This window comes from Camelus ferus, chromosome 31 (genome assembly GCF_009834535.1).
Source record: "Camelus ferus isolate YT-003-E chromosome 31, BCGSAC_Cfer_1.0, whole genome shotgun sequence".
Lineage (NCBI taxonomy): Eukaryota > Metazoa > Chordata > Mammalia > Artiodactyla > Camelidae > Camelus > Camelus ferus.
In genome coordinates, this window is record NC_045726.1 from 2,922,529 (window position 1) to 2,949,027 (window position 26,499).

At 37.4% G+C, this 26,499-nt stretch overlaps 1 protein-coding gene across 1 annotated transcript in view; it reads right to left on the bottom strand.

The window, feature by feature from the left end:
• Positions 1–995: 995 nt before the first annotated feature.
• Positions 996–26,499, bottom strand: part of LOC102510293 (ankyrin repeat domain-containing protein 26-like) — a 52,070-nt gene continuing 26,566 nt past the window's right edge. The window contains 16 exon segments of the mRNA XM_032470827.1: positions 996–1,276; positions 2,425–2,466; positions 7,151–7,362; positions 8,954–9,145; positions 9,724–10,089; positions 16,373–16,485; positions 16,488–16,524; positions 17,268–17,528; positions 17,530–17,781; positions 19,214–19,351; positions 20,196–20,379; positions 21,573–21,602; positions 21,604–21,784; positions 23,922–24,063; positions 24,339–24,372; positions 24,830–24,836. Coding sequence (XP_032326718.1) covers positions 9,907–10,089; positions 16,373–16,485; positions 16,488–16,524; positions 17,268–17,528; positions 17,530–17,781; positions 19,214–19,351; positions 20,196–20,379; positions 21,573–21,602; positions 21,604–21,784; positions 23,922–24,063; positions 24,339–24,372; positions 24,830–24,836 — 1,562 coding nt within the window. The 3' untranslated portion in view covers positions 996–1,276; positions 2,425–2,466; positions 7,151–7,362; positions 8,954–9,145; positions 9,724–9,906.

Here is a 26,499-nt window from a genome sequence, read left to right on the forward strand (position 1 = left end):
CATCACTGAGAAGGAAGAAGGTACAAATTAATAAAGTAGCAGGATCGCTGGGCAGTGCGTGACTTTCTTCAGCAGCACTTAAGATGCCTGGGGGAATGTAAGGGGGAAAAGTGATAATCAGTCTGTTGTGCAGTTGGGAGTTTTGCCAAGTAAGCACACTGAAATGACAGAAAAGGGAATAAAGGATGTAAGTAGGAGTTATTATGAATTTAGCTCCTGGAAATTGTTGAGAGTATTTCGAGAGTATTTCCTTTACCGTCTTACATTCAGTGATTGGGAACCTGCAAATTAAATTGACTAAAGCAGATTACTGTGAGAAAAAAATTACATATGAATACATGCAAGAGTTCACAAAGCAATGGGATTTGAAGGGGTGGCTAGAAGTGGGGGCTTATATACAATTTAGTAAGTGACAGGAAAAGGAGAAAGGCATTTCCTGAAAAACAAATGACTTCTTGGTGAGAGGGGAGAGAAAGGGCACTTATGGTAGAACAAGTGACATTTAGGAAAGATAGAGAACGCCTTAGGAGAATGTATGGGAGAGATGGCAGGTTTGTGACAATGTCCATTTGAGTCTGGTGCTCGGGACTTGTCTCTAATTTTAAGACTGTTTCCAAAAAGTAAGTAGAGAAAATGAAAAGCCTGAGGCAGATTTCGTTTCTCCATGATGAAACATCTGTGAATCAGTGTTTAAGATAACATATAGAAAGCTTGATGGCACTGTAACGATTGTTGTGATCCAACAGAACACTGAAACAGCCACAGCAGATCCAAACGCTGTCCGTCTAAATCTTTAGGTCTACAGACAGTGATTAACGCTGGAAAATTCAAAAAAGCTATCAACCAACACGGCTCAATATCAATGACAAGTTTGGTGGGTGGCTGGGTGCTGTTTAAACAGCTGGCATCCGGGCTCAGTTTGAGTATATAATACTCCAAAGTGCTGGGTTTTATTCCCAAAATCTGCTTAAAAGTCAATGAGACACAGAGAAAAGTGATTTAAAATACATCAATTTTAATCATGCCCATATAGAATGCAAGAGTATTTTCCTTTAATAAACAGTGTCAGTATCTTACATAATGGGAAGTAACTAAAATGTTAGGCAAACAGCCCAGCAGGTAAATGTTTACTATTTATCTTGCAGATCATATACTTATTCTGCAAAATCTCCACATATTCTTCACATGCTTTCGAAACCAGATCTGGACTTAGACTTGACTCGTCCATCAAGGCTATGAGAGAGTCTGTAGGACTTAGATTCAAGTTCAGTAGTAGCTAGAAAGAAAATGAAAGAATTAGATTCTTTACTTAAAATACTTCATAGGTAACTAAATGTCAGTTTATTTTTTAAGAAAAGCTGAGACTCTTCTAAGTTTTAAGAATGAAAAATACCTACATACAATTACAAAACAAAATACAAGATTACTACTCTAGGCTTTGCCCAGGGCTGCACGTTGAATTAACTGCTCCTGTGGCAAAGGACCAGAGCCCCTGGTTTTCTCATTTTTCATTCGTTTACTCAGCAACCATGTACTAAGGCACTGTGACAAGCACTGGAACCACAAGATGAAGATGACAGAGTCCACCCTGAAAAATCATGTACCATAAACTGGAAAAATAGATGAACAGGCAATTTCGGTACAAAGACATAAATGCCATGACAGGTATAAAAGAGGGCACAGTTGGAACACTCAGAAGGGACATCCAGCTTTGTGTCAATACTGTTCCCTCTTTGGTGGCCATGATGTGTAAGCAGATACCTGAAGGAGGAGAAAAGTGTGGGAGGGAGAGGCAAGAAGCAAACACAAAGAGCAGAGGCAGGAAGGGCGTCCGCGGAGCTGGACGCAGTCTGACCAGCCGCTGGAGCACAGGGGCAGAGCAGGGGAGGAAAGAGATACGGCTGAAGTCTTTGGCAAGAGCCAAATCGATGTGGGTGTTTTTCTTCCAAGCTAAGGAATTTGGAATTTTTCCTGAGGGCAAAAGGTTAACCCCTGACAAAGTGAATCACAGGAAATTGTCATCCACCAGGGGACAGTTACATGAACTGTGATTGCTTGAGTCTGGGCTTTTGGCCTCAGTCACTACCAAACTCGAGAAGCTGATGACCTCCATGCTGAGAACAGGTCGGTGTGCAGATGACAGGGCCACTGGGGACAGCAGAAGAGGAAGGGCACAGCCAGAAATAGAGAACACAGACTTCTTGAGATTTTTTTTAAAGCTATGGATCATGATGAATAAATGAAGAATAAGTACATTTATCATATGAATGAAATTATGCTTTCACATTTTTCATTAGATATGTGTAAGAAAAAAATTTAACATAGTATCTGTTATTCAAACACTAGAAAGAGGTACCATTTACTGTTTACAGTGTATTTTGGAAGCCAATGTCTAAATTTAATTCAGAAATGTTGGCAACATACCTTCTTTTAATTCTCTATATTATTCTCCAACTTCTTCTGCATCTGAAATAAGTCAAATATTATTTTTAATGTTTAAGTTAAACAAGAAACACTATCATAGAAATGACAGCTAGCTTATGAAATGTGGCCTTTAAGTAAATACTTTTAGAGACTTGACCTAACTTGGGGATTGTTTAAATAGAAAAAAAACACAGGAATAAAATAAAATAAATTCCTACTTACTTTGATTTTAGATAATAGAGAACATATATATGTAAGGCTATTTAGATTCCCTGATGGAAAGCACAGTAAACACTGTCCTGTCGGATACACATAATCTCAGAGGGCGATGCCCGATCTTGTTAGCACAAAGTTTAAACAATTCATGTTCTACACTGAATGCATTACTCTGCAGTTCTCAGAAAAACTGCCCTTTATAAAAGCTTAGTTTTTTTAACGTTAATGGATTTTTCCTTAAAATGAGCTTTCCATTCCTGCACTTTTAGAAAACTAAAATTTTAAGGTCTGTTCTTGCTAATGTTTTTAGCACAGCATACTAGATGCATAAAATGAAGAAAAGTGTTCTGTTATAATGTCAAGTGAAAATTCTACTGGCAAACAGGTTAAGCAAATGTATTTTGCTCTCTGTATATGACTAAAATATTTATATCAGAAAATCCTGCTTGAAGAAAAGGAAGGAGAGGCTAGCGCCAGTTTCAAAAGTTGGTTTCTGATTCACAACTTCCTAGAGTTAGAAATAAGGATAACAATATAATTCTTTAAATGTAACTTTGCTTCCGTTCTAGAAATTAGGGCCAACTTTTTGAAACTTGACTTAATTAGTTACATATTTAATTATGAAATGTGTGGGGACATTTCAAACTACAAGCGTCCCCACCTAGAGTGTTCTTTTAAAAATCTTTCTTATAGAAGTCACCTGCTCACTAAACAGGGTCTAAACTAGTACACCAGACATAATAAACACTGTGGTGATAACAGCAACACGAGAACCGAGGCCTTTGTAAATGTTAGATGCAAAGACAAAATTTGGGGCTACCATTTTCCAGTATTTTCAGAGACTGTTTTCTGTAACACTGACAAGAGCATTCTACAGAGGCCTTCTGCCATCAACAACGTGACAACAGTGCCAAGTGGGTCCTGTGAAGTGAAAAACGCCTAACAGATGAAGGGAGAAGACTTAACTGAAATAAATTCATGTAACCGTTAATAAACACTATGCAAAATGTAGATCACACTTTTACATGAGCTGAATCTAAGATTACTATCTTTTCCTCTGCAAAGCTTTTTTCCTAAATAGGTACTTCTGGGACCTTTATGTTTATTTCTAGGTGAGGACCCCCATGTCCAGATGGTGGAAGTGGTGTGAAGTCCAACATTAATAAGGAGAAGGCACCTGCAGTTTTACTTAAGCTTTTCCATTTAACAAAAACACAGAAAGGTGAGAAAATTATACACAGGAAGACAATGTATCAGCAAGTTTTAATTCTAATGATTTTTAATTAGGAGGATTCTCTCATAACTGGCAGTTTGCAGACTATGTCCCATAGAAATGGAAGGTCCCACCGGGTACACTGCAGGATTGAGGTCAAAACTGAGGTCACAGGCTGGAAGATAATGCTGCCCTCTCTTTCCGAGATCAATTTGATAAAAACACACTTGCCACACATGTATACACACACGTTCATTTCCAAAGTGAGTATGTTTTCAGATTATTGATAGTTTTCAGTTAAAATTTGGTACCATTCTTATTTTAAATGTTATAAAAATAAGTACAATTCCAGAAATGTAATAAAATCAAGTCATTTAACTGCTTTGATTCATTGTCCTGTTGTAAATAGGTTAATGTATGAAGGAAATGGCACTTGTCAGTTTGTAACTATTAAATGCATGTATTTTTCTGCAGAGAAAACAAATGAGAAAGAATTTGTTGATCAAGGAGCTAAAAAATTAAGTACAGAGAAAAAAGTGAATGAAAGAAAAAGAACTGGAAGAAGTTGAGTGGTTGTCTTTCAAAAGATAACACGCTTCCTCATTTGTCCATTCAGACAAAATGAAATGAGGGCAGGAGGGAGTCCACAGGGCAGAGAGCTGATACCAGAAACAAGGTTACTGAACTCTGCCTCTGCTTTATGAGAAGTGAGCTTAACTACTGTGATAGTTTGATTAGAATTAAAATTCAAAGTGGATGTGACCTGCCTTGGAAGCCTACTTTTAAAAGAAACGTGACCAGATCCTGCTGAGACGCAGTGCTGTGTCATGTAAAAAGTTATAAGTCTTAGGAATGTTAATCGTTTTAGCTCTGGTGCACTGGTATAATCCCATTTAGAAAAAGGGCTGCTAAACCAGACATTTGAGAAATTTAAAAGTTACTTAAATAAATCATCAGAAAATGTTTGAAAGTGTCAGTAATACACCAAAAGTCCAAAATCAATGAGTGTAAAATTTAGTCTTCCTATTTAAAATAGATTTGAAGGACATTTATTAACTATTGTGGCCATGCTTCATGTTAGGCACACCAATACTTAAAAACTCTTGAACATAAAAAAATCTTTAAAACAGAGAAATTTTGTCTGTTATAATATTGTCTGGAATCCATTTTAAAGTTTTCAGTTCTCAGAAAAAAATTCTATGTGCAAGAAAATGTAACAGTGATGTATCTGCTCAGGCTAATTTTAACTTTTTGTATTTTATAATAATATAATTAAATAACACAATTGAGTAAAACTGTAAAATTGCTTCTGACATATAGGACAAAACATCCCAGAAATAAACTAGAATGTGAAATCTGAGGGTAAAAATTAACAAAACAGATACGAGGTCCATCTGTTACCTGCTACAACGATGTCACGTGACAAGGCTATACTTCATGCAGCAGTAAGAGAGGCAATAAACCCAAGTGTTATGAGCTGGAAAAACCTTGCTTCAACAACCAGCACGACTGAAATCACAGACTTAGAGCAATACTTCTGTCAAGTTAGAAAAAAATGCTGAGTAAGCTGGAACTTCACAGTAGGAACAGTCCAAAATGTTAAAATTTGCACATAAAGGAGAACGTTAAATTCAATCCCAATGTCATTTTTAACATTCTGCTTTCTAGAGCCATAGCTGAAAAGCTGTGGAAGTCTGTTTTGTTAAGCCCCATGCAAAAACCCATACCTTCCTGTCATTTTAAACAGTATGTCCACACCTCTCATAGCATTACTTTATGTTTTCCCAGCAGAAATAATTACATCCCTAGCAATTCCACAAGGCACCTTCTTTCTCTAAGTCTGACTAAGAAATCTGTAAGCAGTAACTGTACAGTAACTCCTGTGAGGCGCCCGGCAGTGCTGAGGGAGACGTGTCTCTGCACCAGGACAGAGTGGGGCTTGTTAACCTCCCTGCTAAACCTAGCATGATTCGGCCCCATGGCCCCACAGAACTACATGTACCTTGTAACTACAACACTGAGTTTAAAATAAGTCATTTTCCAGTGTATCTAGAAGTACTAAAACATAGACACCTCTTTCCCCAAAAACATTAAAGGAGAAAACTGTCCTCAGGAGCTTTCTCTTGCATTGCTTTTGCACTCACACTCTTCCAACATCATCCCGCAAAGTGACACACTGTCGATTTTTTGGTGACAACTAATGAAAACATTTCGAGTTTGCATCATGCTTAGCCACTGACGGAAGTGTTAGCCATGCATTTTTTTTTTTAACACCACGCAGTCCGGTTTCATGACTCTGAAGCACTTAGACTCAATTTACCCACAACACTATGAAACCTGAGCTTTTTTCTTCTTCCATTTTATTATGACATGAAGCCAAGTGAGAAGAAACAGGTTGAGATCTCACTTAACAAGGGCCCGTGCTGCCCTCCTCTGCATCAAGAAGATCATGAAAACACCATCAAACCATAAACCAACGCGCACCGCTTTAAATGGCTATTTTAACAACGATACACAATGAAAACTGGTTGTAATTTAAAGACTCCCTATCGTTGCCACCTCAGTATTCCTGCAGGTGAGGGCAAGACAGAGACATAAGTGAACTTCATTTTAAAAATTTAAGTATTTGCTTTACTTGACTACATATTTAGAAATGTCCTACAACTGCTCAGGAAGACAACAATTAAAGTAACAATGCTATAAGTAAAATAGCAATTAAGGATGTACTCTTACAGAAGAAAATGATAAAAATTTTAAACTTAAAAATGGAACTTAATGTTTTTAGTGTTACAAGTTTATTGAATTCATAAAAAGAACTTATCTTGGATTCCTTTAAATAAAAAACATCCACGTGTGGTTAAGTAGCTCAATGCCAATCATTTACTTATGCTTAGGGGTAGAAAAACTGGGGTGCAGCAAAACTTGAAAATTACTATCAACCAATGCCAAACTGAAATCAATCAGAAACTAAGCCAAACATTGGAAAGTGGATCTCTAGTTATTTGGTACTAATACTTAATTTCTAAAATAGAATTTAAAATGGAGCTTTTTAAGAAATTTAAAATTTGTCAGTTTAGTTGCATCTTATTGAATAAAGTTAATGACAGGTATCTCTTGATAATTACAAGTCCAGAGACTTTAAAAAATTATAAAATTTGTCTCCTTTCTTTATTAGCACAATTATGGCTTTTACTTAGTGTGCATCAAGTCAAATAAACAACTCAGAATTTCATCAAATTAAAAACAAGAATTATATCAGAAATCTGAAACCCAAGGAAAAAAGATAATATGACTAACCCGGAACAAGTGATCGCTCAAGCTAGTTTAAGGGTCAGAAAAAGTCTTGAAGTTCCTTCTTCGAGTAAGACTCCTTTTGGCCTCCATGCTAGTACTAGCAGCAGAAGGCAGTCCATCAACAGGCCTTGCAGGAACAAAGCCAGGGGAAAGAGCTCTTGTGCTGCTTCTCCAGCTGAAGCTTAGTGCTCACCTTGGCCAGCCTCTCATTAACCCTGCGAGGATCGCAAAACACAGATTTCATTCATTTTCTTCCTAAGTGATGTGTATTTTTAAAGTTGCTATAATAGTAAACAAATTGTCCCATTAAACTGCGTTTTAACACCAAAAATACGTCAGCGAAGACCTACTGTAAACAATTACAGTTTAAAACTGTCCTAAAGAAGGATGTATGTGCCTGGGGGGGCCCTTAACTAACAAGTACTTCAAAGTGGGGAGAGTCAGAGATGGAGACGCCCCCACAGAGGACCCCCACTGCCTTCTGCACAGGCTGCATCTAGACATACTCACCCTCAGTAAACCAGTTTAGAAATAAAAAATAAACCATCCCTCAAAGCCATTTTCAAGCATTTGCTTTCACCCCCCTTATATACACATCTCACTCATTACCTGGGAGAAATTAAGCATGTGGCACTGAGCAACAGTTTAGAGCCACCACCTCTGGGGGGCACCAGGCGGCAGAGTGGATGGTGGGAAAAAACTACGACAGTGCCAGGGGCAATTTCAAGTGTCCCCCAATTTCCCAAAGCTCACTTTGTTACTTTGCTTTTACCAGAGGCCTACATCAGCACTTGTTTTCCATAACCAAACAAAATCTCAAGCGGATTTTCACTTTTATGGAAAAAAAGCAAAAAGCCAGAATAGCGCTGGGTGTTTGTTTTAGCCCGAGCCATCAGAGGGGCAACGAGCACCCCGAGCAGCGAGAGGGGCCCCACTGAGCTCCTTCCCCAGAACCACACTCAGTATCCTGGCATCACGCCGCCACGGCTTTGGACTGTGTGTGCGTGAGCGCCTGTGCTTTATGCACAATTATTTTATGCACCCACCAGCAAGATGTGTCCTAAGGTAACTGCCTCTTTGCTTTACACCGACAACTTTCATAGGAACGCTCTACTTTTGGATAGCGGGGAGACCTGTAGCTTATAACACTGCTACTCAGGCACCGGAGGTGGGACCCGCCCTTTCTGTCTTCCACACACCCCCTCGGGCAGGCCACCATATTCTTCTTAGCCACTTTGTGAACCACTATACTGCCCTTCACCCCTATGTGAATTTCCCCCTATTCCCCAAGCATGCCTTTATGTAGCAGAGACAAACTTAAAAGGGTACAGTACTTCGTCTCAGGGTGCCCACTAGCGGTGACACCAAATATCACAATGAAGAAAATAAATTCACCAAACACCAGCATGGGGCCCCTTGGGTTTACGTTGTGCTCTTCCAAAACACAGTTAATTTTAAACTCATTAACATTTCTATTTATGGGAGTTCCAGCTAGAAATTTTGTGATAATATGGCTGTCTAAATTACAAAGTTTGCAAAACCCCTAGCTTAAAGACTAGATCAGGTTAAATATATGCAAATATAAAAAATAAAGTCATGTAAAAGCAACAAAAGGCAGGGAGATGCAAACTGCCCTGGACTGATATTTTAAAGGAGAGTTCATTTGCTAACATCATTTCCCAAAATTACACTATCTAGTTAGCTTTCACTTGCTACTCACCTCATGAACCTGGCTCAGTAAGAATTATGCCTTAGAGGCAAATTAATGACCTAAATTATTTTCTATAATTCTATGTTCTGACTTACGAGGTTAGCTGACTTGCCAAAGACTTTCTATTTTCTAGCTCTTCCAGGTACAGTTGTTTGTATTTTTCCAATTTGTTTTCATTAGAATCATTTTTCAGTTCAGGTTCCAGGTCTTTAACTCTGTGTTCCATTTGACTTACTGAAGCACACTTATACTCTCTTAACACATTTTCTTGAAATCGCTGCTTGTGCCTAAAGCAAATTAAAAGGATACAATTTTATAAATAATTATAACCTGAGTAATTACAGTCTATTTGTTCCCTTTAGTTTTGAGTCAGTGACTCAGAGAGCAATTTTAAGTGTGAGAAAAAAGCTGACTGTTAAACTACTTATCATCAATGTCAAGTGAATTAAATCTGAATTACAAAATTAAAGTTGAATCACTCTTATATTAGTACTCATGTAATGTGATAGTTCAAAGAATAATAGGATCAATTTAAAATTTTAAAAATTGAACAATACAACCTAACAGTAATCCCAGAGTGTGGCACAGTATTTACATCACAATATATTCTTTTCCTCCTAGTAGTCTTGATTTACACCAAATGATCTTAAAAATAATTCTCTAGTGAGAATTGTTCTGAAAGATCAATTTAGTGATAGTGATGATGGAAACTAAATTATTTAAAGGGAGTAACAAATGCGGCCTTCCTTCCAGAAATCTACAAAACAAACTGCTATATGGGAAGTAGAGGAAACACATAAAATGTACACATCCAAACTAATTCTTAGCGAAGTGAGTTAGAGCACGTTACAGATCAATGTTTCACCTGTAAAAACTGGCTGATTTCTTTCAATTTTTCTACTACATCATGTCTTGCTTGCTCTTCAGTTTCCCGTCTGTACTGCACAGCTCGCCTGAGTTCTTTCAGTTTTTCTACTACATCCCATCTTGCTTGCTCTTCAGTCTCCCGTTTGTACTGCTTCACTTGACTGCGTTCCACTATGTTCATTTAGAGGTGACCTCTGAGGTTTAGTACTTCTTCCTCCAACTTCTTCTTCTCCTTCTCTAGTGTTTCACACTTCTTTTGCATCTCTTTCATAGATACTAGTTCTTTTAGAAGAAGCTGAGTTTCTGCACTCAGATGGAGAAGTACTGAAGATGTAGATTCCTCTTTTGCTGGCAGATCAGCATTCTGCATGAAGAAGATAAAATTGTTTGGTAATGAGGTTAGCAGACTGAGAACAGCCTAACTCTAACCCAGCATCAAAGGTTGAAATAAACTCAGTTACAATAAAATGGTATCTGCCTTGTAGAATGGAGAAACTCAAATTACTCAGAAAATCAAGAAAAAAAGTTCAAACCACCAAGAGTCACAAAAATATAGTTTACTGTCATCATCTTTGTTATACATTTGTACTTGATTTTACACTCTTATTTTTTCTATAATTGTTTCATGTCTTTCCTACATAAAATGACTATAAGGCACCTCTTAGTAGAAAGTCTCTTACCCCTTCCTTCCCCAAGTCTTAACTCTTCATGATTTTTAAAGTTTTAGGGCGATCACATTGAGTTACTTAGGGCTGAATTAATAAATGCCTCCCAAAACAAGACTTTGAAAAAAAGACTGCAATTAATACATCTTACAAATATGGATTCTAATGCCATAAGCCTTTCTCTGAACTACAAATATTTTATGCTAGTTTGAATTGCATTCCAAGGAGCAATGAATGATTCACAGAGTTAAGGAGAAATCCATCTCCTAGTGTAGTGGTTTAGTAAGATGACCCATACATTTTTCTAAACAAACAAAAAAGCCTTAATTCTTGTAATCCTTTGTGGCTCTCCACAAAACAAGAGAACATACTCAACAAAAACAAACAAAAAAAATTGCTGGAATTTCAGTGACACTGACTTGGGAAGAACTGCTTTCCTTCAGATAGACGCATTATTTGGTGAGACAAGGCAGGTGGAGGTAGTGGTTGTAAAACATCTACAAATTCCTTGACACTTCCCCTGCGAAATTCCCTCCCCTGAAGTATGTACTGGCCTCAGTCAACTGCTTTCTAGGGGACAGAATGTGGGGGCACTGCTGTGTGATTTCTAAGGCTAAATGGCCTCTGACTTTCACTCCATAGGGATGCTCACCCTTAGAACCCAGCCACCACGTTGTGAAGCCCAGGCCACCTACTGAGTGTACACGCAGCTGTCCCAGCTGATGACCCCAGGGAATGTCCTTAACCCAAGCCAGCTCCAACTTCCAGACATGTGCATGAACAAGCCTTTAGATTATTGTAGTGCCTGCTTGATGCCAAGTGGAGAAGAAATGAGCTGGTTCCACTGAGCCATGTCTAAACACAGATTTTGGAACCAAGCAAATGCTGTTTTGAGTCACCAGGTTTTGAGGCAGTTTATTATATAAATTATTAGCAATAAATAACTGGCACAGATATTGATGTTAAAAATGGGGCACAGCCATTAAAAAAGAACCCAAAATGTGGGGATGCCTTTGCACCTGGAGGTAGGTGAAACCTGAACAGATGTAGAGAAGAGTAAGAGTGAAAACCCAAAGTGTCCCCGAGACTGTGAGTGGAAGCCTGAGGGCCCTTGAAGGGCTGAGAGTGACGGCTTCTAGGCCAGGGAAGAAAAGGACACCGGAGGAAACGGGACTCTTGCTACCAAACAGCTGAAAGTAAAATTGACAAGAGAGATAAGCTAAAACAAAAAGATTATTAAATATAAAGAAACTAGGACTCACTGGGTTCAAGTATCTGTATCCCATTTAAAGCATCTCCACATGCCCAATTGTCACACAATGTGTAAGCAGAGAAATGGCTTCTGGGCTAAGATCAAATCTAGGGTGCTACCAGGAAAACAGTCTAAAGATGAAGCCAAGACTTTGTTAGGACCTTGGAAAGATTTAACGTGCTGCCTCAAATTCCTTTAAAGATCTTAAAAGCGTAAGAATTTCAAAGGCATGGTCCCACAACAGCTTCACAGGAAGCCCAAGGTGAAGAGTTTATCTCAAAGAGACATGAGAATAGCTTTTCCAATGGCAGGAACCCCAATAAAATTCACAGGAAACTCAGTTTTAAAGAGAACTGTGGTAGCAAAACTACTGCTTGCTAGCTTGGACTGAAAGAGACAAAGTGCAAAACGAGAAGAGGCCTTTGGGTTTTTCTTAGAAGGTCTACAAGGAGGAAGCTGGCTTGAGAGAACTACTCAGCTGCAAACACTGATCATTGCTCATGAAAGGGACAGAACAGAGCTCAGAGAAGGCAGTGAAGGAGAACCCCTCCCAGGATTAGGACTAAATCCTAGTCAAAAAGCCGGCAGCATCAGGCTGCATTTCAGAACTGCTACGGGCCACTGTGCCTCCCATCTTCCATCTGTGAGTGAGGGAGTCCTTAGGATTTAGCAGAATGTTGGGTGTGTGGCGGCAAATAACCCGTGTCTCCTTATCCTCAAGCCTCAGCACTGAGAGGAGTGTACCCAAGGGCTGTACTCCAGAAACCACGCCCAGGAACCTCAGCCCCACCTGGACCTGGTGAAGATGGGAAGGCCCTGGACTGGAGCCTGAGCCTAACACCACAGCGACCCAGACCTGCTTGGGGATTGAGTGGGGATAAGTGGATTTCTCGTATGGAAGCAGTAAGAAAACGTGGCTAGTGAGTAGATTATGCTGGTTTTTGAGTGTCTCCATAAATTTTCAAAATTAATTCCATAAAAAAGGTAGAATATGGACCAACCTTAAGTGCCCTGCTCGTAAAGAAAACAGTGAAAGGGGCACCGAGTGAACTGCAGGGCAGGTTTGAAAAGGCACTTCACCTTCTGCCTCTCTTAACCCTGGAACCCAGTCTCAGGTGGGCACAGCTCAGGCCACAAAGACAGCTTACGTGTTCCAGGGGAGGTGGTCCACCTGCCTGCCCCACCTAAGCCACAGCCCACTGCCAACATCAACCATCAGACATCAATGGATGAACCTTCAAGTGATTCCAGCCCCCCGCCTTCGAGCTGCCCCACCTGAAGCTGAGAGGAATAGAGGCCAGCTGTCTTGGCCACACTTTTCCTAAGTGTAGGTTGTGAACAAAATAAGTGCTTATTTAAGCCACTGAACTTTGGGGAGTTTGTTAGGCAAAAACATATAAACAGAAGAGTGGGTGAAAAAAGACAGTAAGAAATGTAACTTGAATATAGTAGAAATTGGTCTCCTATAAACTGGAATGTTAACAAATGTTGAGATTAACTTATTAATGACAAAGTGCTGATGAGAAGAAGCAGATAAAGAAAGACCTAAGAACTAGCTGAGAGGAAGATACTTCAGAGTTCCCTCCAATTACAGTTTCTTACAAACCAGCATGTATTTCACAGTTTCCCCTCAACTTTGAGGATAAGGAAGACTGGTAAGCAAGGAGACACAGGATTTGAAGTCTAATAACTGAAAAACAACTAGAAATAGTCAGTTTACCAAAATCAACCTTTTTACCTCATTCCAATTAACTGAAATTCTAAGAGACAGGCAGCTTTGAGAACTTATTAATCTAGCACTCACTCTTCATTTTTCTTTCCTCAGAGAGAAAATAAAATATTATGGAACCATAAATGTAGTGTCCTTTGGCAGTATTTAAATTAAATACCATTTTTCCTTTACCTTACTTAAAAGCTTGTTGGTAAGGGAAGGTAAGACTGTCTCAGCTTTATGTTGTAGCACAATGCTTCTCCATATCACAGATCAGCTTTGAACTTTTGAAATTCAAATTACTAATCTGTTATCTGTTTCTGATAAAAAGCAGTTTAACAGCTGTACTCTTGGAAAATTTTCCTTGGATGGGATGAAATATTTATTTCATTAATTATGCATTCAGCTATAGAATACAGCTAGGCACCTCTCCTTTTAAGTAAAAGGAAGTAGACACAGGGAGCTGAGAATGCAGGATCTACACCAAGAACAAGATCGGCACCAGTGTTACACACAAGAACCAAGCCAAAAGAGGACTTCATCGTGAACTGCAAGATGATGGATTAGAGAGGTTTCCAAAGAGGAAGGTTGAATTAATCTTCCAGGCATAATCTTTTGCCTCGATAGTGAAATCTATGGATGAGTCTATGAATTATAATGAGTGCAACATAATGAAGTATATTGCAGACTAAGTCAGCAGATCCCGTGACCATGATTTGATGGAAACTGGAGTGAAGTGGGAGGCACTGGGTGAGAAACTAAAGGCCTGAATGGGGGGGAAGGAATGGACTTTATCTTTGCAAGCCTACTTTCTGTCATGTCACAGAGTCAGCAAGGCGTAAGCTGGCCACAGGCTCCTTCAGGAAGCAGCACATCTCCACAGAAGTAGAGTTACAGATACTTCCGCGACACTGACTTTTTATTATGTAAAACAACTGCTAATAGGCAAGAAGACTCGGAAAGAGTTCTCATAACATCTGAATTGCTACTGGCATAGAACAGACATAGATCAATGCATCACCACTGAGAATCTTAAAGAAACCCTCACAATTATGGTCAATTGATTTTCAATACGAGTGTCAAATAACTGAATGAGACAATAATAGTCTTTTTAACAAATGGTACTGGGACAACTGGATATCCACATGCAAAAGAACAAAATTCGACCTCTACCTCATACAATATATATGAAATTAACTCAAAATGAAAAAGCTAAAACTACAAAATTCTTAGAAGAAAACACAGGTGTGTGTCTTCATGACTGGATCTGGCACTTGTTTCTTAGGACAGTAAAAGACAGAAATGTATTAACTGAACTTCATCAATATTAAAAACTTCTACTCTTCAAAATACACCATCAAGAAGGTAAGAAGGCAAGCTCCTGAACAGGAGGAAATACTTGAAAATCCTACATCTGATCAAAGACTTGCACCCAGGATACAAAAAGAACTCTTACAATTCAATCATAAAAAGACAAACCAATTTTAAAATGGACAAAAACCTAAACAGACAGGTCTTCAAAGATACACAAATGGATAAGCACATGAAAAGATCCATAACATTCTTAGTCATCAGAAAAACGCAAATCAAAGCCACAATGAGATGCCAATTCACACCTACCAGGAGGGCTAATGACCAGTGTTGACAGGAATGCATAGAAATTGGGAGAATTACACACTTTGGATAAAAATGTTAAATGGTGCAGCCACTCTGGAAAACAGTATGGCAGGTCCTCAAAAGGTTAAAGAGTTACCATATGACCCATATGACAGCATTTCCATTCTTAAGTCTGTTCCCCAAAGAAATGGAAACATGTTTACACCAAAACTTGGACAGAAATGTTCACAGCAGCATTATTAGCAATAGCCAAAAAGCAGAGGCAACCCAAAGGTCCATCAACTGACGGATGGATAAACAGTTTAGCCCAACCGAGTAATGTCTGACAATAAACAGAAATGGAAATACTGACAAGCGCTGTAACATGGATGAACCTTGAAGATGTTTTGTCAAATGAAAAAAGCTAATCATGAAGGACCACACAGCATGTGATTCCATTCCTGGGAAACACCCAGAACAGGCACATCTATAGAGACAGAAATCAGACTGGTGGTTGCCGGGGGATGGGGGGGCTGCGGTGCTGGGGGTGATGGCCAAGGGATGCAGGCTTTCTTTTCGGGGTGATGGGAATGTTCTAAAATTGACTGTGGTGACGGCTGCACATCTCTGAATATACTAGGAGATACTAACTATGCATCCTAAATGGGCGAATTATATGATACGTGAATTTTTTTCTTTTTTGGTGGAAGGAAGTAATTAGGTTTTACTTATTTATTTTTAGAGGAGGTACAGGGGATCGAACCCAGGACCTTGTGTATGCTAAGCATGTACTCTACCACTTGAGTTATGCAATCCCCTATAATATGTGAATTATATCTCAAAGTTAAAAAACAAAATCCAAAGGCAGGATCTAGACAATTTTCTTCTCTATTTTGGGTGTACAGACGTGATCTGAACTTCTCCATGCTTTGACAACATGTCTAAAATGAAGAGAAAGTGAAGGCAATGCCTAACTTCAACTGGTCTGTATAATGACCTTTCTGCACAAGGTATTCTGAAATCCATGAAATAAATACACACAGATTCTATATCCATTCACAAAAGTGAAGATGAGACATGACAATTTTCTGGAACATTCCACGAAACATTATCATACCTCTGATTTTATCTAGCTTGCCTCATTGTGGTGAGAGATCACTAAAAAATACTGTTTAATAGGAAACAAAAGTTAACTTCTGTGAGGAAAGAGGTATAATTCTCAACTTCTCTAAGGGTAAATATTATAAGAAAAAAATAAAGAAATGGCAGAATGAAAGTCAAAGTTTAAGAAACAAGTGCATTATAAAGATAATAAAAGTGTAATTATAATGAAGATGCAAAAGAAAGCTGTCCCTGAAAAGCTTGTGTCCTGCAACACTCTGCGCTGCACATTCACGGCCGATGTGCTGAATTTCATACATACTGGGTTCGCAGTTTGATGTGACTTCCTCTCTCCATCCCGTCTCTTATTTTCTGAGTTAGTCTGATGATGTGCTGTCACCTCCAGGGACGCTTCCAACATAGACACTTTCTTCGGGTGTCAGTCAGTTCTTGTTGAAGCTGTCTCATATGGGCCTAAAAAGATAACTCTGTTACTGAATTTCAAGTCACCTTATCACTAAGTTACATTAATAATATGTAACTCCAACAAATGGACTTTGAGAACTATCCCCACAGACATCAATTCACCTTCTTTTCCTCATAGGCACACATTCCTGTTGACTGAATTTCAGTGAAAGACACAGAAGGCAGTGACCCTCCTGCCTTATTGACAGTAAGTTAACTTAGACAATGGATGCAGTCCCCACCAGCCATTCCCTGCCCCTCCCAGGAAGTGGCCAAGCTTTACCCCCACTGAAGTCTCAAACAGAAAGGGGTGTGTGGGTGGGATGAGTTGTGGTAAATTCCACACTGTGGAAAGTTCAGAGTTCTTCACATATTCAATCTGGTGTTTAAATCCTTCCAATAGACTCCCATCTCACAATAAAAGTGAGGTTATTCCAATGGCCTTTGGGGACCTGAGACAACCTGGCCTCCCCTGCCTCCTGGACTGCAGCTCCTACAGCTCCCCCACCCCTCCCACTCACTGCCACTCAGGACTCTGGCTGCTCCTCCTCAGTCTGAAAATGGGACCCCAGTGCCAAACTCGAACATCACAGAGCACTCCAGTTTCCTCTGTACTGCTGCTTTACAGTGTATATATTTATAGCCTGCACATTTTTTATATTCAACTAGTTTCAACGTTCAGCTTCCATCAGATACCACTTTGAACTTTCTTTGAGGAAGTCTGAAAACTAGTTCCCTTTCTGGGTACTTACTTCCATTTCTGCTCTGTCCATTTCACACTGATACAGTCTGTCCTTTAAATATCTACATTCATTGATTAACTCCTTGTTTTCTTCCTCCAGCATCAGAACTCGTCTGCTCATGGCTTCAAGTTTTCCCATGTGATCCAGAAACAGCTCTGGGATATTAAGTATTGTCTTTTCACTTCTGGCTTCATTTTGAGCAACTTCCAGTTGCTGTCGAAGCAACATGTTTTCACTTTGTAGTTTACATACTTTCTCCTTCAGGAACTGCCTGCTTTCCAATGTATTTGTTGACTTCCCCTTGTTTGCTTTGAGAGAAGGCTTCAGTTTCCTTGTTTGAACGCTGGGCTTGGCCTCGGTCTCTATGCACACATTCTAATACCAAAGTCGTTGGTCTAAGAGCATCTCTCCTGGGATGGAGCTCAATTTCTGGGCCACGGAATTGACTTTCATCTTCAGGAAGTTGCTGAGGAAGCACCTCGCTGCTATCTTTTGGGTCAGACAGCTCAAAATCCATTGTGTCCTGTAAGTGAAACCCCTCATCTCTTACTCTTTGAACTGTATGCAATAAACTGACATAATTTCCTTTGAAGTGAAAGACTAATCTCTAAGTTTATACAACAAAAAGTTTGCAGTTACTGGGTATCCAACTGGAAAAACTTAAGGTGGATACAAATCTCAAACTTTGAACAAGCAGAAATCCCCAAAAGTTCAAACGTTTAATTAAAGACAGCGAATCCATGAAAGTAAAAAAGAAACCACAAAAGGATGTTTAAGAAGCTCAGAATCACAAAGGCCTTTCTCTGAAATACAACAAACCCAAAAGGCTTAAAATAGAAAATGAATAAATCTGACTACACTTAAAAATTATATCTGACATCTAACCTTTACAGCTACCCCCAAAGTAAGAGCTTTAGCTCTGTATATATTTGGACAGGTTAAATTTCCTAAAAAATTTTTTCCTGAGAATATTCCATAAATATTCTCCTTCCTAACACTTCTAGAGTGAGTTATAAGAATTACATCTACGGATGAATGATAAACCTAAGCACTGTACTAAGCATGTCTACAAACATCAGTTAACTCATTTAGCTGTGACAATTCTGGAATAAAGGGTTAAAAACACAAGCAAGCTGCAGGGTTTTCCCCAGGGCTTCTGACTCTCTGACTCTTACACCAAACCAAAGCTACTTTTCTAGGATAAATACATAAACACAAGAGAAGCCTTCTACTTCAGTAGTGGTGAATACACTAAAGGTAAAGAAGGTCAAATTTACAGAGCTCTCTTAGAAAATCAGGAGACTATTTGCTTCTGCAATATTTTTATTTCTTCTTCATGGTGTTTATAACAGTAATGGATGTGAAACAGCAGGGAAATACAGTGAACTATTTTATTAAAAATAAAATACTGATTAATAAATTATCAGTAAGTATAGATTACAGCATATGTATCACTATATTCGAAAGCTCCTTGTACTGAAATTGGAAACCACATGGAGCAGAGCATTACTTTTTATCACACAGTAGAATGACACCCAAACTGCGGTTTCTGAACTGGCTATACTTTTTCCTCCTTACCATCACTGGAAATGATAAAGTAACCTCTCCATTCGTCTATCAAAGGAGTGAGATAACTGCCAGAAACTAGAATGCCTGCCGTTAGTAGCAACAGTTTTGAGATAATGAAAAGTTCATCAATTCCTATGGACAATATTAATAGCGTCTCCTTGGATGAGGCCATTGTGAATATCACTACTGTCACTGTTGCAGGCAAGTGGATTTGAATTCAAAATATTGCTTTATCCAATAGACCAGGAATGAAAACTCCAGAAAATATATTTACATACATAGGCTTTTAAAACCCTCTATACTTTCTGTACCTACAGTACTGGTTTTTAAACTATGTAAGTATACAAATTCATACACACATGTTTGAAGACGACTAAAGAAAATACCTCAGCATTCATTTTCTTATTAGCCTTTTCTGCCTCCTTTTGTTGGGAAAGACGATGGGCCAGGATTTCATCTTGTATTACTCTGGCATTCTGCTCTCGAGAAAGTTGTCTCTGAGCGTCATTTTGCTCTTCTAAAACCTGGAGACATATTTCATTAGGTTTTGGGTTTTATACCATGAAAAAAAAGTCAAAAAAAGCTTAGGAGGGGAATCTTTAAAAAAATTTTTTTAAATCTGTTAAAAAGAAGTAGCCTTTTTAAGCACAGGGACCTTTAATGCACATAAATAACTCAAATTCTAATATACATGACAGCTAAATTTATCACAGAGCAAAAACACAAGGGATGTAGTATCATGAAAGAAAAACTTCTTTAACACTTTAAATTGAGTTATAGTCATTTTACAATGTCGTGTCAAATTCCAGTGTAGAGCACAATTTTTCAGTTGTACATGAACATATATATATTCATTATGACTTTTTTTTGTCGTGAGCTACCACAAGATCTTGTACATATTTCCATGTGCTATACAGTATAATCTTGTTTATCTATTCTGCATATGCCTGTCAGTATCTACAAATTTTGAAATCCCAGTGAAAGAAAATTTCTTTAAGGCATTTAACCAGTTCCATCATAGTCTCAAGGCAATTTAGCCTGGATTTTAACTTCAAAAAGCCAAAATTAACACATGGATTTGAATTAGACTTGGTTACTTTGTTGAATGGACCAAAACTGTCAATCCTTATGTTAATGATTAAGCTCAATTTAACTTCCATTCCTTCATTCAGAAAAGACACAGAGCATCTATTAGATGCCAAGAACACCAAGAAATTAGTAAATTAAGCTCTAAATGTCATAGTTCATTTTTAGGATGAGATAACTTTTGTTTTAAATGAAAATATAGATTAATTCAAAAGAATATTATAAATAATATTGATGAAACAGTGTTAGAGATTTGAAAGTTTCACATTAAGACTAATTTACCTGATTTGGTTTATTCCTTATGCTCTTCAGTTTGCATTCTAGTGCTCGGGCAGTGATTTCAAGTTGTTGTTTCAGGTAAAACTGCTCATTGTATTGTTTCTCTTTTCTTTTTAAATCATCCTTAGATTTTTCATATAATGTATAAGCATTTTCCTTCTTCTTTGTTTCTTGTTCTAATGTGAATCTGCAGTGAAATATGCTTACCTTAAAATTTATTTTGTTAGAAAATAAAAAGTGCATTTTATGATCTGGTTCTTCACATGCTGATTTATTACCCTAATGGAATTTCTATGTTCTCAATTTTCTTTTCATTTCTAACTCTCATTTTAAATTCCTCACTTCAATCTCTTCATAAAGATATACATATATATATATATATATACACATACACACACACATTTGAAAAATAGCAATGAAAAGACATAATGCTGAGTTTCAGTCAAGAGTAACTCTGGTCAATAGTGTAGGAAAGAAATTTTGCAATTATTCAGTAAGGTTTGAATTGAAAATTACCCTTTTTTTCCCCACATAGTCATAAATTACTCCTTCATTGGGACACAGAATTTAGTTACTAGTTAAAAGAGAAGCTGCTATTTAGAAATAAGTTCATGAGAGATAAAATTTCAACTTCATGAAGTATTACAGGGACTCCTACATGATCTCCAGCGGAAGGATAACATCCGCAGGCGTCTTTTCCAGAACAGAGATCCGCTAATTAGCATAATCCAAGGAGAGGCTGGGGAGTCTACTCTCTGATGCCCTACACTTTTGTTTCTTCTTTTGCAACACTTTGAACTTAACTTGTTGAACATTATTTATCTAGTAAATTATTTTTAAATTCCCTTCTGGTACAAGGCAGGAATCCATAGTAAGTAATTAAAAAATAAAGAGTAATCCATGCTTTCAGCATAGACCTTTGAACTAATCTTATCTCTGTATGAGAGAGATGCTGAATAAACTAACCAGTAATCACTTTCCACTTTACTTTTTAGGCCATCCGTTCATATGTTAAGAATCAAACTGCATAAATTTTTTTTTAAAGTTTCTGCCTTGAGAAAAATGGTCATTTCATAATTCTGCAAGTGGGAATGTAAAGTAATATAAACTTTCTGGAGGACAATTGAGAGATAAGGATCAAAGATTTTTTTTAAAGAAATATAGAATGAGGATATCTATCTATGTATCTATATCTATATCTATATATATACATATATTGCTGTGTTATTTCCAAGAGTCTCATATTCCACAATATTAATGAAATTTTCTCCCCTGTAAAATCCCAAAAGGTAAGTTAGCAATTATAAGACTTCTCCTACATACCTACAGTATTAAATATAAAGAGTTCAAATATTTCTTTAAAACCAAGAAATTCAGTACCTCAATGTGGCAGAGCTCTTGTTCCCACTCCACATTTTTAAGTTTTAACTGTGATTTTGCTTCTCTTGTTTTCAGCAGCTCTGTGTGTAGCCAGTTCACCTTATTTTCCATTTCTTTAATTTTTCCTCTAAGTAGTGCACAGTCAGATTCTTTAAGTTCTGTTGGTCTGAATGAATCAACTGGATCCTGAATTTTCAATAACCTATCAGAATCTGCATTAGGAAGAAAACAAAAATAGAAACAAAATATGTGAATAATTTTTGTGTATAAAAGACTGTGCATTTTCACATTCATTCATCCATACATTGAACAAATGGATATTGAGCATCTGTAACGTGGAAGACATTCTTCTAAGCTCTGCAGATATTAAAAGAATGACAAAGTAATATTATGAACATTATGCAAATAAATTTGACAATTCAGATGAAGTGGGTAAAATGCCTTGAAAGAGAGAAATTACAAAAGCTCAATTAAGAAAGAACAAATAAGCTAAAAAGCCCTCTATCTTAAAAACCAAAACAAAAGTCCTATTTAAAGACCTTACGACAAAGAAAATTCCAGTCCCAATGGTTACACTGGTGAATTCTACCAAATATTTTAGGAAAATTTAATACTAATTCTACACAAATTCTCCTCAAAAAACGAAGAGGAAGAAATATGTCCTCATTCTATAAAACTGACATTACCTTGAATCCAAAACCAGACAAAGATATTACAAGAAAGAAAACTAATGTCATGAAAATGGAGGTAAAAATTCTAAACAAAACATTAGCGAATTAAATCCAACAATACAGGATAATTCATCGTGACCAAGTAGGGTGTATCCCAAGAATGCAGAGCTATTTTAACACGTAAAAATCAATGTTATTCATCATATTAACAAACTAAAAAAGAGACCATATGATCATGTCAGTGGATAAAAAGAGGCACTTGCCAAACCTCAACATCTATTCCTGATAAAAACTTCCAGCAAACTAGGAACCAAGGGAACGTCTTCACTATGACAAAGATCTGTCCTAAGCCTACAATTGACACCATATGCAATGGTGAAAAACGGAATGCTTTTCCCAGAAGGTGAGGAACTGGACAGGAGTGGCTTCTCTTACTCCTTCTATTCAGCACTGTACTGGAGCCAGTGCATCAGGCAAAATGAAGAACCAAAAGGCATCTAGATGGGAAATGAAGAGGTAAAACTGTCCACTAATCAGCGGGGAATATGATTACATGATGCGAGTCAGCTAACGCCAATCTGTGGGCCGGGTTGCTTGCTTTGGTAAATAAAGTTTTACTGAAATACAGCCACGTCCATTAACTTGTGTACTGTCTATGGCTACTCTTGTTGCAATGGTGACAGAGCTGATTAGCTGTGACAGAGAATGTGTTTATTGGCTGCAAGTCTTAAATGTGAACTATCTTTAGTAAGACAGTAGTTTAAAGAAGAAAAAGCTTGACCACCTTTGGTTATGTAGAAAATCTGAGAGAATCCATAAAAAGGCTACTAGAACTAATAAATGGGTTCAGCCAGGTTGGAGGGCACAGAGTCAGTATACAGAAATAAACTGTATTTCTATCATCAGAAACTAAAATTTAAAATATATTATTTTAAAACAAATAAATAAAAATACACTACTTATAACCTCACTGAAAAGTAATACAGGTAAACTCATAAAAGAAGGAAAGACCCAGACACTAAAAACTAAAATATTACTGAGAAAATCAAGGAAGACCTATATAAATGGAGAAATAAACTTTGTTAGGGGTTAAAAATTCCATATTGTTAAGAAGTCAATTCTTCCCAAATTAATCTACAGCTTCAACATAATCTACATCTATTTTCCAGGACACTAGCGGACTTTTTTTTTACACCTGACAAGCTGATTCTAAAACTCGTGGAAAGAAGGGTAATAAAAGGAAACAAGATAAAGCTAGAGGACTGTGGCCTTTAACCATGGAACTGTGAGAAGCAGTAGCTGGATTTTAAGGGGGTAACAAAGACCTGAATTTTAGAAACTATCTAGAAATCATGGATGTGGTGTAGACCAAGGTTCCAGGAGGCGGACAGCACAGAAGAAAAGTCCTGAGGTGATTTCAGTGTTCTTGGAGGGAAGTAGTGATAACCTGACCTTGGGTGAAGGCATAGGAGCAGCAGAGTCAACAGAAAGCACATGGAGTGGGAACGGTCACAGACCCTGGCTGGCAGCGCACAACATGTCTGATTCTGCTTTAACACAAAGCAGGTTTCTGAGACGCAGCGGACTGTAACGTATCCGTGCTCCCTGGACAGTACTAGGTGTGCACACGTTACCACGAGATACTTAAAAAGGCTGTGTAGTCATACGGGGGTCCTACCTTTACTCTCCGGGCCAAGTTGTTCGATTAGCCTCAGGGTGTTCTTATAATCAGGGGAAAGCGACTCGCAATCCTCGGAAGCTGTCTCCGGTGCCAGAGTTAAGTCATCGAGGCCATCCACAGAATTCATCTGCTCTTTGACCTACAAATAAATAATGCTATTTCACAGTGTCTCCAACATAGTTACAAAATATGCTCAGTGTACAGAGGTGATAGATATCCATCTTTTTATGAGAGCAAAAACACACACTTCTCAAAAGAACTGATTTTTGTCAAAAGGCTAACTTTATAGGGTTTCTAAGTGATTTTTAAGTAAATGTCTCTACAACAAAGGAGGATTTTCTGTTTTTCCACTCTATCTTTTATAAATTTTTTTTACTACAGAAAAGTACTTTTATAATTAATATTTTACTATACCTGGTCCTTTTCAGTAGACGTTTTCTTTGAAAACCTGAAAAAAGAAAAAAGCAATTCATTTAAGCCAAATACTAAATATTGAAAATACAAGAAATATGTACATCTATTATTTTTTATATAAAATCTTTGCATTGATAATTTTCAATAAAAGGGATTAAATGAAACAGTAACATTAAAGGAAAAGAAAGTATATTATATTATTAACAAAGTACTAAATTTAGATCAAGCAGACAAGCAAAGGAAAAGGAAGAACATAACATTACTTGTATTATTTGATAGGAAAAAAATATACCAGGATTTTCTTGTTGTCTTTTTCAATAAAAACTGGCTTTTATGGCAATAAGACCTATTTGGAAAGTATTACTTAACTCCTTATATGAAAGAAACCCTTTTCTAATAACCATGATACTAGCTTTTTTGAGGACTTAGTATGCAACTGCTATGCATTATTATCAGAACTTTACATGTCTTAAAGACATTTTAATCCTCACAACAATCCTGGGAGGTAGGTAATACATTAGGTACTTTACCCAGGAAGAAAATGAGGCACAGAAAGGCTAAGTCACTAGTCGAAGCCCCTATGTCTGCCCAGAATTCCAACCCAGGCAATCTGGCTTCAATACGTGCATTTCACAATATGCTAAGAAAGTAATATTTACTTTTAAGTATTTTTAACTAATGTAGTAAATGAATCTCTATTATTATTCTATGTCTAGGTATAATTATAAATAGTAATTTCTGGGACATATGTCCAGAAGGAACCCTACTTCAAAATGACACCTGCACCCCAATGTTCATAGCAGCACTATTTACAATAGCCAAGACATGGAGACAGCCTAAATGTTCATCAACAGAGGACTGGATAAAGAAGATGTGGTATATTTATGCAATAGAATACTATTCAGCCATTAAAACCGACAACATAACGCCATTTGTAGCAAATGGATGCTCCTAGAGAATGTCATTCTAAGTGAAGTAAGCCAGAAAGAGAAAGAAAAAAACCATATGAGATCACTCATATGTGGAATCTAAAAACAAAAACAAAACAAATACAAAACAGAAACAGACTTATAGACATAGAATACAAACTTGTGGTTGCCAAAGGGGCAGAGGATGGGAAGGGACAGACTGGGATTTCAAAATGTAGAATAGATAAACAAGATTATACTGTATAGCACAGGGAAATATAAGATCTTATGTTAGCTCACAGCAAAAAAAAAAAGTGACAATGAATATATGTATGTTCATGTGTAATTGAAAAATTGTGCTCTACACTGGAATTTGACACATTGCAAAATGACTATGGCTCAGTAAAAAATGTTAAAATAACAATAATTTCTGAATCTTAACACCCATTTTTTAAAAATAAAAAGACTTTAGACCTAGGCAATACTGGAAATCTACTTTTAATAAAGATCTGCTTTTGCTAAAGATTAATCAGCGGGCATTCATTATCCATTCAGCTGTTTGTTCATGCATTTGACATGTCCTTATGGAGCATGATGGCTTTTTTAATTTAGAACTTAGTAATCCAAAAGTAATCATCTGTGATAGACTGTTAATAGTTTATTATTCTATTGTATATAAACAAAATTTTCTCCTTCTTCCTAGAATCTAAACAAATATTAAGTTACTATAATCTGATATTTTACAATAGCATACAAAACCACAGCCACTCATGATGATACTGTCAAGGACACTATAAAATCTAGATTCATCAACGAATGATTAAACCCTATTCAGTATGGCCTAAGTGTTTGTATAGTTATTATGAGTATACAATTTTTAAAAATCTATTGACAATGGTGTAACTTTAAAGTCATTATCTGCATATTCAATTGTGTAAGAATATTACGCTTCATAACTAATAAGCCCTTACAATAAAACTATACATGAATAGAAGTTTACTACAATGTTTTAAAGATAACACAGTACAATCAATACACTTTCTAATATCAGAAATGCAAACAAGATGAAATTGAAAAACATGTCTTCTATGGAATCACATCCAACAGCCACACAGACATGCTCTACAAACTACCATGTCATCATTAAAAAAAGAAAGGGAACCCCCACGAGCCCCACTGTTCCCCTTCAGTTATCGCCCAGTCCTCTCCTGCCTTCCCAGGGAATGTCCTCTGAGGGGCTGTTCACACTGACT